General features: G+C 35.5%; 1 protein-coding gene across 23 annotated transcripts in view; it reads left to right on the top strand.

The window, feature by feature from the left end:
• ORC5 (origin recognition complex subunit 5) overlaps positions 1-13,488 on the top strand; it is a 1,223,002-nt gene that overhangs the window by 1,070,073 nt on the left and 139,441 nt on the right. For all 23 annotated transcript variants that reach the window (XR_014816072.1, XR_014816074.1, XR_014816075.1 and 20 more), the window contains 3 exons: positions 686-760; positions 4,314-4,425; positions 10,552-10,682. Coding sequence is in view for 3 of the 23 variants with exons in the window: in XM_084977445.1 (XP_084833571.1) it covers positions 686-760; positions 4,314-4,425; positions 10,552-10,682 (318 nt within the window). In the remaining 20 variants the exon portion in view is untranslated. The remainder of the gene's footprint in view (positions 1-685; positions 761-4,313; positions 4,426-10,551; positions 10,683-13,488) is intronic.

Below are 13,488 nucleotides of genomic sequence, written 5' to 3'. Positions count from 1 at the left end.
AAGTTTTTTTTTTAGGTTTTTGTTTCTTGATTTTTTTAGGGCCACACCCATGGCATATGGAAGTTCCCAGGCTAGGGATTGCCAACCACAGCAACGCAGGACCTGAGCCACATCTGCGGTCTACACCACAACTCACGGCAACGCCAGATCCTTAACCCACTGAGCGAGGCAAGGGATTGAACCTGTGTCCTCAAGGTTACTAGTTAGGTTTGATTCCACTGAGCCACGATGGGAACACCAAGAAAAGTTTTACATGATGAAGTTGAAAATTTTCTTCTCTCTCTCAGGTCAGAAAGCTTTGTAATTATCTGTACTTGGTAGACATTTGTTTTTTATCAGATGAAATAAAATATATACATAGTTGTATTTCTTGTATACCTAAGAAAATGTCCTTAAAGCGTCTTAATTTATTATCTTTTTGATGGTATATCTTTAAAATAAACTTTTTTTTTTAGTATAACAGTGATGCGTTCTCTAGAAATTTGGTTGAAGCATGTTAGTAGTTCGTTTTTTTAACTTAATTGACTTAAGATGTCTTCCACAATTATAAATACCATTTAAAAATTAATTCATGAGTTACTTTTTTTTTAAATGTGGAAAGTTTAAATCTTGAATTGTGCATTATATTATGTAAATGTTAAAGGGCTTTTGAAATTGACATTGCATTTTTTTTTTTTTTTGTAAGGTTCTAGATAAAGCAGAGTATCTAAGAGATATGGAAGCAAATCTTTTACCTGGGTTTCTTAGGTTACAAGAATTGGTAAGTGATGTACGAGTCTTTTAATCAGTAGATCTTTGTTGTCAGATTTTTCATTTTGCCAATTTGATAAGTGATAAATAATCTCTTAATAAAAATTTGATAGGCATTTTCTTTTATGAGGGAAGTGGAGGATTTTTTTCCAAGTTAAGCAATTTGTAATTTGTTACACCTATTCTTTGATTATTTTAGCTTTTATTTTTCATTGTGAAGTGACTAACACTGCTTTCTAGTAAAAGATTTTAGGTTTTTGCTAGAGTAAATGGTTGGGGGAGCTGGAGTTTGAACTATGCAAGGGTTTTAAAACTTTCTTTTCAGCTCAATAATCTAGAAAAAGAATGAAATGTCTATTCTGGGTCATCTAATGATCTGCTTCATGGCCACTCAGTTTTCAGAACCGGTTTTATGTTTCAGCTTATAATTATGTTGGCACTGAATAATATTAATACTGTTCTAATTGTCATGGCCTAATGAGAAAAGAATAGGGATGGACCTACCATATATATGTGTCAGGTGAAAGCCAAATAATAATATGATGGCAACAATGGGTAGTAGTTTTCATAGTTTGAAGAAAGGAAATTGGTGAGGGAATTCAATTTTCACCAATACGACTTGGTCCAGGAATGCTGAACACAAAAGGACCATGGCTGTTTCCTGTTAGTACTATGTTCATAGAGTGAGCAAAGATTTAGTTTAAGCCAAGCAGTAATGTTTATCATATTCAATTAATGTTAATTTCCATTTTAATAGTTTTATAGTTTTGTATTTAAGTTACAAATGAAAATATTTGATTGTATAATTTTATAAGTGCCTTGAGCATAAATAGTTTATGATTACTTATTTAAATGTCTATATTATTTAAATATTAAGGAACATTATAATAAAAATGAAATAAATATTTAGGGAGACAGTGTCTAGAGCATTTCCACCTTTGAAAAGTTAAATACATTACTCAAATTTGAGAAAAGCCCAGAGTTCTCAATTGACTGCTACTGATATTGTGTGCTTAAGGCTGACTCTTAAAAGTCTGATTTTTTTTTGCTTTTTGGGGCTGCACCTGCTGCATATGGAAGTTCCCAGGCTAGCGGTTGAATCAGAGCTACACCTACTGGCCTACACCACAGCCACAGCAATGTCTGATCCAAGCTGCATCTGCAACCTATACCACAGCTTGCAGCAACACCGGATCCATAGTCCACTTAGCACAGCCAGGGATCTAACCCATAGCTTCATGAATACTAGTCAGGTTCATTTCTGCTGAGCCACAATGGGAACTCCTAAGATCTGCTTTTATTAATAGTCTTGGGGAGAAGATGTGGAGGGTACGGGAGGAGAATAAGGCTTGGTGACTTATCCTGGAAATTTCCTCATGCAGTCCAGCCTTTCTCAGTTTGATTAACTCTTGATACTTGACTACTGATACTGGGAACCCATCCTCATTAAGTAGAGGTCTCTTTCTCTTTTTCCTTTTGTTGTGTTGTGTTGTCTTTGTATATTTTTGCATATGTTCATCCACTATTTCCCATTTTGTTCAAGGACTCCCTCTCTGCTATCAGAGTATGCTCTTGCTGTCCTCTCACCCTTCCAGTGCAGCTTACCCTATTATTTTCTCCTGTGCCCAGAAATCATGTTCATGCACCCCATCACAGTACTTAGGCCTTTCACTTTTTCTTAGTTTTAATTATGGAAGCTATATGAAGAAAATGAAAAGATTCATAGTAAGCTCAACTCCATCAGAAAAGAAAATTGTTTTGATGTTTCTGAAAACATGGCTAATTTTTAAATGCCTATTTTATTTAAGAGAAATATAGCAAAAGCACCCCCTCACACACACACTTTTTTTTTCTTTTTAGGGCCACACCTGTGACATATGGAAGTTCCCAGTCTGGGTGTCAAATTGGAGCTGCAGCTGCTGGCCTATACCACAGCTCAGCAGCGCAGTATCCTTAACCCACTGAGTGAGGCCAGGTGTCAAACCTGTATCCTCATGGATACCAGTAGGGTTTGTAACCTGCTGAGCCACAGTGGGAACTTTGCATTTCCCTTTTTTATATTAAATACTTACCAGAGTAAAATAAAGTTTAAATTGTGATAGATATCACTGTACATTGAAAGTACTTTCACTTGTGCTTTGAGATGAGAACAGATGAGAACATTACCAATTTAAAATACTTTCAGACTGATAAATAACCTCTACTTTTTTAACTGCTAAGTATTTTTTTTAGCTGAGTTTATAAAATACTTTTGGATAATCATTTTAAAGCAAAAACTCACTGCTTTGAAATCAAAATTGTGTTTAGAATATGCTTTTTTATCCCTATGGAAATAAATTTAGGGACTCTTAAAAATAAGACAACAAGAGCATTTGAAAGTAAAAATCTTTTTCTCTCTTTCATAAAGATGCTACATTTTCTGTAGAATTACTAATTTATTGAACTCAGCTATCTTGGTCAGTGAGAAGTATATTTCAGTAATGAAAATTGGATTACACATAAGTTAGAAGTCAATAAATAGTAAATCACCATCAAATTATAGTGTAATTAACATATGAGATTGGATCCTAAGAATAGTTACAGAACAAAACAGATGTCATGTCTGTTTTGTTAGCTTGGGAGGTGTTCAAAAGAACATTGGGAAAATTAAAATTTGTTTTGAGAATGCAGAGTTGTCTGCAGATAAATTCTGACTCACATGCATCATAGAACATTTGTAGCCGCTCTCTAGAAGGATAGCATACACATTGAGCTTGTTCTCTCTATCTCTCTCCCCACCCCACCTCTCCTTTTTGTGGCCTTACCTGTGGTATAGGGAAGTTCCCCGGCTAGGGATCGAATTGGAGCTGCAGCTGTAGGCCTAATGCCACAGCCCTGGTGACACTGGATCTGAGCTGCGGCTTGTGGTAATGCTAAGTGAGACAGGGATCAAACCTGCATCCTTGTGGACATTATGTTGGATTCTTAACCCACTGAGCCACAATGGGAACTTCTGAGCTTGTTCTCTTAATGTTATTTTTGGGATACTAATTGCAATTTCTAAATATATTTCCAAAGATGTCTACTTACCTAACATTGGTGTGTATGTACTTATACTTGTTCGTGTTTTTAATGTATAGTCAACATCTTTTTCAACTCATATTTTCTTTTCTCTGGATGCTGTAGCCATTTTAATAATGAGATGTTAAGTTTTGCTTTTTTTGGTTTATTGATTGCAGGCTTATGATTTCTTTGAAAATTCCCATGAAAAGGTCTTGTCTAAATCATTCAAACAGATGGGTTTCTTAATTTCTATAAAATAAGTCCTTGTGTGACTGTCCTAACCTTTAACGGGTAACTGAATTGTCTGTTAACCTAAAAGTTTTATGGAAATTCTTAATAATTATGAAAATTTGCATACAAGGATGAGTTCCTTGATTGGGTTTTCTAAATATGGCTTATTAATATGCAGATAATTTGTTATATGTTGAAACTTTGCTGGATTTATTTTGAAAAAAATTCAAACGGAATTACTCTTCTGATTAAGATTTTTTAATGCAGAGTTACTTTTATTTCTTTTACAGACTGACAGAAATGTGACTGTTATCTTTCTGAGCGAAATTGTTTGGGAAAAGTTTCGTCCAAATACTGGATGCTTTGAGCCATTTGTCTTGTATTTCCCTGATTATAGCATAGGTAAATTTGAAAACATTGTTTTTGATAAATGATATTCAATAAAATAGTTTTTCTTGTTTGAACGATGAGCTAGCATGTTCAAATGGGAATACTTTGATGTCTTAATTTGTTCAGGTTTGCTGCCAGTCAAAAATAAAATGTTGCTTATATTCACTCACAGAGGTTTTATTTTGGAACTGTGAGAGGCTGTTCTTGTATAATTTTTTTTTTTTTTTTTTTTTTTGTCTTTTGTCTTTTTGTTGTTGTTGTTGTTATTGTTGCTATTTCTTGGGCCGCTCCCGCGGCATATGGAGGTTCCCAGGCTAGGGGTTGAATCGGAGCTGTAGCCACCGGCCTACGCCAGAGCCACAGCAACGCGGGATCCGAGCCGCGTCTGCAACCTACACCACAGCTCACGGCAACGCCGGATCGTTAACCCACTGAGCAAGGGCAGGGATCGAACCCGCAACCTCATGGTTCCTAGTCGGATTCGTTAACCACTGCGCCACGACGGGAACTCCTGTTCTTGTATAATTATTAAAGTTTTTTGAATGAGCAGTTCTTTCTCACATATTTGTGCTAAAGGTGTATTTTCACCTTTTTTTTAGTACAGTAATATATATATATATTTTGATTATAACAAGTAAGAATCAGACTAGATTGGCAAAGCACGTTAAAATTGTACTGAAATTTTTATATACCATGTACTTGAGTTAAGTACTATGTGGAGTGTATGTTTTGATTTTGTAAATCTCGTTTTTCATTGCAGTAGCTCTTATAGTAGCACCTGCTTACCCTGTGTTTATTTCTTTTTGGTTTGTGTTTAAATTTCATATATCCTGATGATTTTTGTCTTTGGAAGAACACAATAGCTTTATGTGTTGCTCAGTAATTTTGTAGATGATTACTGTTCTATTAGTGTACAAATATAGTACTTCTGATTCAAAGATTATAGCTGTAAAGCGTAAAGTGGTTAGAGGCTATGCAGAATATCCTTCCTTGACCTTGGCCTCATTAACACTATCCCTCTGAACTAATCAGATATAGACATTATTACTAAGATCAACACATTTTTGCCTGTTTTCACAAGAACAGCAATCAGATAACACCTCCTGCCTTAGCTAATTAACTGAGATAGAAATAAGCAACCCAAAATAGATGAAGGGAGCCCTTATTTTCAGTAGCTCCCCTTGTATGAAGATCACAAGGAGAAAAGGGGAGGAAGAAAATTAAATAAAAGGATTTCATTAAAAACTTTCTTTGTACTTATGTCATCACTGTAAGATGTTAAAGTTTATCATGACTCATTTTACGTTGAAGAATGAAAAATTATTTAGAATTTAAGAAAATTATAAAAAAATACTGATTTTCTAGTGAAATCAAAATTAAAGTGTGCTATAGTCAATTGTAGAATTTGATTACATATTTTTTATTTTTATTTATTTATTTTGTCTTTTTGTCTTTTTCAGGGCCGCACCTGCGGCATATGGAGGTTCCCAGACTCGGAGTCTAATTGGAGCTGTAGCTGCCGGCCTACCGGCCTACGACAGAGCCACAGCAACTCGGGATCCAAGCCGTGTCTGCAACCTACACCACAGCTCACAGCAACCCTGGATCTTCAACCCACCTAGCGAGGCCAGGGATTGAACCTGCAACCTCATGCTTCCTAGTCGGATTTGTTTCTGCTGCACCACGACGGGAACTCCTACATATTTTTTAAATGTTAAGGATACAAAGCAGAGATGGAGAGAATTTGAGGACATAATTAAATAAAGTGATGTTGCCAGTTTTAGAGAGTGTAGGCTATAGTTTTTTGAAAAGCATAAAATAGGGAGCCAAGTTCACTTGATTATTAAAGCTTTGGGCCTTTAACATAACAGCTTTTTAAAAAATAACTCAGAAGCACCATAATCACACAGAAAGGCATTCAAAAAGGTAGCATTAATTGTTAAACCAGATTATAGTCAGAATAAGCAAACATGGAAACAGGGCAGAAAAGATAATCTTAGTGGCTAAGTCATTCAGGCATTACCTGAAATACACGTCATCTCTCAATGGAATCTACTGTTTAAGACACATTCTCCTGTCAAGAGTATCACTAGGGGCCCGGTTTGGATTTCTTGTTTTCTGGTCTCTCCTGCATGCACACTACTCATGTTTTGGTAATACATTTTTTTCTCTAGGTGTATTATAGTGCAGTTGATCAGATTTTTAGTTTGGTTTTTGCATCAATCAGGATAAGTTGTGCTCTGATAAACAACCTGAAAATCTCAGTAATTTATGATTTTCTACTTTACAGCCTTTGTGCTATTTTTGTCCTGCATTTTACACATACATTTATTATAAACCTTGTAATTTGGACCTTATATTATTTACATTATTACTTGGGGCTTTACAGAAATAAAAAGGCAAGGTGGAAAATATCTTTTATTTATCCTGCTGGAAATTTGTTGAACTCTTTGGGGATATGAGTGTACAATTTTAACTTCGGAAAATTTTCAGCCATTATTTCTTCAAATATTTTGATCTGTCCACCTCCTTCCATCTTTTTTTGGGACTGCATTACATGTAGTCTGCTAGATGTATAGTCTGTTAGACTACTTGATACTGTCCTGCTGAATCTCTTATTTATTTATTTAAATTTTGCATCTTTTTTCCTAAATGTCTTTTTAAAAAATTTTTTTTAAATTTTTGTTCCTGTGTCTTCAAGTCCACTGGTCTTTCTCTAAGGGTCTAATTTCTATAAGTGTCTAATTTCTATAAGTGTCTAATTTGCAGTTAATCCAATTCAGTGGAATTTTTCATGACAGATCTCATCATCTTTTGTTTTCCTTTATATCCTTGAGCATGTTATAATAGTTGTCTTAATGTCTAATTCTGTTACCGCTTTCATTTTGAGGTTGTTGCTCTTGACTAATTTTTCTCTATTACGGGTATCCATTATGCTTTCTCATGTGTTTAGTAATTTTTGATTGGACAATATTAAAGTTCATGTTGCATGTTGAACTTTTTTCTGGAAAGCACTTAAATCATTTGAAAATATATTTGACCCTTTTGAGGTTATTTTTAAGCTCTTTTGGAGAAAGGATCTAGCCTTTATTCCAGGGCCAACTTTAGCTCCACTTTTAAGACATAGTCCTTTTTGGTTCTCTGCTGAATGTCCCATGTGTTTAGCAGTTTGTCCATCTTATCAGTGTCAAAATGAAGTTACCGCCCTGTCTAAACTCTGGAAATTGTTTGACTTATAGCTTCTCTCATACACTCTAGCCTGCAAATTCTAGCTGCCTTAGCTCCCTCTACTCTGATCTCTGCCTCCTCGACTCACTGAGATTAAGGGGTTCCTTTTGGAACTCTCCTCTAATAAAGTGCTAAAATTACCTCTAGTTAGAAGGCCTGGCTGGTGGTTAAGACTTAGCTCATTTAATTCCTTTTACTCATGTGTCACAGTCCTTTATTGCCTGTTGCTTGATGTCTGAATATAGTTGTTTTCCTCTGTTTTATGCAATTTTTAGTTGTTTATTATGGGAGAGTATTTCTGGACCTTCTTACTCCCTTATAACTAGAAGCAGAAGTCCCTCTCCAAGTTAGAAACGGCTGTTCTTGGTGTGTTGGACCACACTTTGATAGTGAAAATGTAAGACAATGGGAGACCAGTCAAATGTTTTCTCTTTCACTTTATTACTTGCTAGTACACTGCTTTCAACTTTCTGTTAGAGATGGGATTTTTAATAACTTTGAATAGTCTTAGACTGTTAGGGTTGGCATGACTTCCTTTTTTTTTTTTTTTTTTTTTCTTTTTGTCTTTTTAGGGGCCCACCCATGGCATATGAAATTCTCAGGCTAGGGGTCGAATCGGAGCTGCAGCTTCTGGCCTCTGCCACAGCCACAGCAATGTGGGATCCAGGCTGCATCTGTGACTTACACCATAGCTCATGGCAATGCTGGATCCTTAACCTACTGAGTGGGGCCAGAGATCAAACCTGAGTCTCCATGGATACTACTCGGTTTTGTTACCGCTGAGCCACAAGGGGAACTCCCTAGCATGGCTTCCTTAATGTAGAGTTGTATTCTAAAATTTTGTCTGTAATTTATAACTGAGCGTCTGGTGTACTTTTATAGCAACCGAATGAGAATTCTAATTCTTAGAAGACTTTAATCAGAACTGAAATGGGTCATTGGTCACATCTAATCAACTTTCATATGAGGCACTGAGGGTCACCTGTAATGGCTATCTAGGGTCAAGAGGAGCTTCCAAGTGCAGTCTGAGCTGGAGACTTAATTTTTTTCCAGATTTCCTCATCCACATGTTTAGAGACCATCTTTTTTGCCTATGTATGTTCGTCTGTCTGACCATTGATTGATTCCTTCCCTCCTTTCCCCCACTCCCTTTTTTCCTTCCATCTATCCAGTTACTTAGCAGCTTTTAATGTATCTTTGTCTCCAAGTTTTAGGGTAACTTTTAGAAATTTTTATTGTACCAATATTTATGCTTTAAAAAGCTTAGTAATACTAATTTTAAAGTCGATGTTGGAATGTGAAGATACATAGATTCCAACATCAAGTTTTGGACTTGGTATACCTTTTTCAGTGGTTTTGTTATAAAAATGCAGATGTAGTAATAGTCCTCTATCTGGAATTCCTTCAGAATAACATCCCAGGTGTAAAATTAGGCTTTGAAATGTTTTTTCAGGGAGTTCCTGTCGTGGTGCAATGGAAGCGAATCTGACTAGGAACCATGAGGTTGTGGGTTTGATCCCTGGCCTCGCTTGGTGGGTCAAGTATCCAGTGTTGCCGTGAGCTGTGGTGTAGGTCGCAGATGCAGCTCAGATCCCATGTTACTGTAGCTGTGGCATAGGCTGGCCGCTGTAGCTCTGATTGGACCCCTAGCCTGGGAACCTCCATATGCTGCAGGTGCGGACCTGAAAAGCAAAAAAAAAAAAAAAAAAGAAGGAAAAAGAAAAGAAATGTTTTTTAGGCTTTTGTTTGCTAATTTTTTTGGTCGATTGCCTCTTTTTTTTTTTTTTTTCTTTTCGCTGCCCTGTGGCATATGGTGTTCCCAGGTCAGGGATCAGATCCAAACCATAGGTCCAACCTACACTGCAGCTATGGCAATGCCAGATCCTTAACCCATTGTGCCAGGTGGGAATCGCCTCCAGAGGTGCTGCTGTTCCATATATATTGTTATGTACCTATATCTAACTGACTGTGATGGAAAATTGCGTAGTTAAAATCAAAGGCTAATGGTAAGTGGCAAAATATCCATGGTTAAAAAAAAAAAAATACCTAATGCGTCCGTAGACAAAAGGAAATTGACATGATCAGAATATCCCATAAGAATTATCACTTCTAAGTATTAGAAATGTCTTGAACTCTGTGGAATTAGGCTTAAAGTACTAGTTATATTCAGTGAGCTCTTAACTGAGAAGTATAAAGAGACCATTGCATCAAGAAGTCAGAGGGAATTGAAATAAGGAATGAATGATCAATTGATTCATGTGCTCTAACTGGGAAATTTTGAATAATGTAACTGGGAAATTTCTCTTTAGTTTTAACTGTGCTTCTATAATACGGTATTTCTAGCAGGATAAAATATAAATTTAGGTCTCTAAACGTGATGTTGTATAAAGAGTTTAAGACAGAAATAAAGATACTAAAGTTGTAGAAGAAAATGTGTTTTATAAAAAAGGGAATGACAGAGTAAAGATTTTCATTAAGAAATTCATGAGTTCTTTTCATTTTAGAAAAAATGAAGAGCATTTTCCAGTTTCCTGATAGTTTATGTAGTACCCCTTGTTTTTATGTAGTTGATTTACCTAATTGGCAGAAAAATGAACTAGAATCCATATTATTTTTTGCCCTTGATGTTAATGTTGCCTGTTAAAAGCTTCTTGAGATTTTTCTTTAGGTGTCATTGCTTAGTGTTTGTCTTAAGTGAAATTTATTTTATTTTATTTTATTTTTTTAAAGAACATTAGATTTTCTTTACCTCAGTTTCAAAACTTGTATTACTTTTCCATTCCAATCTTGTAACTGTTTTATTATTCCTTATAATTGTTGAGCCTGTGTATTTATTGTTTAAATCTTTGTTATAAAATGTAACTAAGGTGCCATGTCAATCATTTCTGTTCATTTATGTCCTGTGAACAGGGAACCTTCAAAAGATCTTGTCCCATGATCATCCTCCAGAATATTCTGCTGATTTCTATGCTGCCTACATTAATATTCTTCTTGGAGTTTTCTACACTGTCTGCCGAGATTTGAAAGAGCTCCGACATCTGGTGAGTGCTCATTTTACTTGAAAAAAACGTACATCTTTTAGTATTTTTTCATATGTAAAGGGTGTGAGATAGGCTAGAAGCTGAAAATTTATTCTCGAAATTTGGATATGGCCTTTTGAGGCCAGTATACCATGAGAAGGTAGAAGTCTGTGGGTTAGGACAAACTTTGACCTATTCAGGAAGTTTTAATAATCTTTAGTTGTGTCTTTTTTTTTTTTTTTTTTTTTAATTTTATTTTCCCACTGTACAGCAAGGGGGTCAGGTTATCCTTAGATGTATACATTGCAATTACAGTTTTTTCCCCCACCCTTTCTTCTGTTGCAACATGAGTATCTAGACATAGTTCTCAATGCTATTCAGCAGGATCTCCTTGTAAATCTATTCTAGGTTGTATCTGATAAGCCCAAGCTCCCGATCCCTCCCACTCCCTCCCCCTAGTTGTGTCTTTTCATATTTCCTTGGGAGTGGTTTTTTTTTTTTTTTTTAAATGTCTTCCTTTCTCTTTTCTCTCTTTTCTCTAATGGCAGAAATGCAGCACTTCATTAAAATTATAATGAAGGTTAACAGAAAGGAGATGTGGAAAGCAGTTTTTTGTTTTTTGGTTTTTGGTTTTTTTTTTTGTCTTTTTGCTATTTCTTTGGGCCACTCCCGCGGCATATGGAGGTTCCCAGGCTAGGGGTCGAATCAGAGCTGTAGCCACTGGCCTATGCCAGAGCCACAGCAACGCGGGATCCGAGCCACGTCTTCAACCTACACCACAGCTCACGGCAACGTCGGATCCTTAACCCACTGAGCAAGGGCAGGGACCAAACCCGCAACCTCATGGTTCCTAGTTGGATTCGTTAACCACTGCGCCACGACGGGAACTCCTGTTTTTGGAAGTTTTAAATTTTAGGCCTCTTATGATTTAGCTGTTGATTTCAAGCAACTTCTGAGTAGGGAAAGAACAAAAGACACTGCTCTAGTTCAGTTTCATCATTAACATCTCCTTGGAAGTTAAATGTTGGGATTCCTGGTGCCTAAGGGAAGTGACAGCAGAGGGGCAGAGGAGAGAGGGACTGTATAGTCCCTGGATGAAATGGAGCTGGGAGTGAATTCTCATCCACTGTCCTTCCTGGGAAATAACTTACAGTTACTACTCCTTAGCACTGATGTCCTTGAATCCTGTGGGAATCTGTGCTGGCAGCCATTTCAAAGTAGATTATAAAATACAGGAAGGAAGAATTATTTAGGGAAACTGTTTGTAGGAAAAGAAAATATAAAATTTAAATGGGTTTTTATAAAGTCCTTTGGGTTTCACTGAGGAATGATTTTATTTAGGGCTGAGGTTGCCGCTTTTTTATTGTTATTGTTACCTTGTATTCATAAACTTGAAGCTTGAAATATGTTTAAGACTTTACTACTAACAAATAGAAGAAATTATCTTTAAGCATTAAAGGAAAAAATAGTATAATGTTCTTATTTTTCTGCATATGTAGAACATAGGATAATAAAGATACATTTTCCTTTTCCCTTCAAATGTTTTGAAGTTTGTAAGTGGCATTATTTCTTTAGAATTTAATAAATCACCTACAGAAGTTTCTTTTGGGGCTTGTTTTCTGTGTCTGAATTTAAATATGCTTTAGGAATTGGTATTTTTTAAAATATTTTTTTGGAAGCTAACTCTGGTAGCTTGAGACAAGAGGAGGTAAAGTACTACAGTGACTAGTCATTTGGGTTTGTCTTCTCTGACAATTCTTATGATCTCCTAAAGAAGTAGTAATTATAATTTTAGGAGGGTCAGTTGAAGAAGTTATTTTTATACTCATATGAATTCCAAAATTTATTTTCTAAAATTTAGTTTAGCATGATTTTTTTTTAAAAAAAATAGCTATCACATTAAATTTGCTGTATTTTAAAACTTTCCCTCCAAATACCATAATTTTCTTAGAAATTACTCAGAAAAATGAATTGCTCATCCAGAGCTTAGTAATTTTTTAGGGTATAGCTCCAAATTTCTGATGCCTGTTTTTGATTTGGTCCTGTGACTATGACATAATGACTAAGAAGGGGATGCCAAATAATTGCAGTGTATATGGTAGAATGAGCAGAGGACTTAATATTAAAATACCTTAACTCAGCTGCTTACCAGTTGTGTCATGTCGAATATGATACTTAATCTTCTGTACTTCAGTTTCCTCATTTCTAAAGAGGGACCAAGAATATATACCCCGGATGATTTCTATGGGTATAAAATGAAATATACTGTTTAAGTGCTTGTAAATAAAAATATATATAATGATGTTAGGTGATATTACCAGTAACACTAAGTAACTTGATACATAGTCTCTTTTTAGATTTTTTAGATTTTTTTGTTTGTTTGTTTGTCTTTTTAGGGCTGCACCCACTGTGTATGGAGGTCCCAGGCTAGGGTTCTAATCAGAGCTGTAGCTGCTGGCCTAACATATATGACGAAACATATATTTTAATGTTTTTACCAAGAAAGAAAGCAGTATATTTTTATTCAGCCACGTTATTTACCAGTTATTGCTAAAATTGTGACATTTTAGCGTTATTAATCAGTACCTAGAACTAAAAATCTGAAATCTGGGAAAGTTGGTCTCTCTCTACTTAATATTAGCAGAATTTGAAAGATTTTTCTGGTTTAAACAGTTACCTTTTATTAAAGAAAATATGAAAAAGTGTTCCAAGGATTTGGTTCTTAGTTCTCTTATCTTCCTAATTTGAGATTTTATAGTTACACGTTTATATACAATCTTTCCTCTAGGTTTTTATTATTGAATCATTTCACTGTGACATACTTGTG

This window comes from Sus scrofa, chromosome 9 (genome assembly GCF_054392235.1).
Source record: "Sus scrofa isolate SSC_HxYL_T2T_F1_AM1 chromosome 9, Sscrofa_HxYL_maternal_Yorkshire_Landrace_v2.0, whole genome shotgun sequence".
Lineage (NCBI taxonomy): Eukaryota > Metazoa > Chordata > Mammalia > Artiodactyla > Suidae > Sus > Sus scrofa.
Note: the sequence above shows the minus strand (reverse complement) of the source record. Positions and strands in the feature narration are given on the sequence as shown.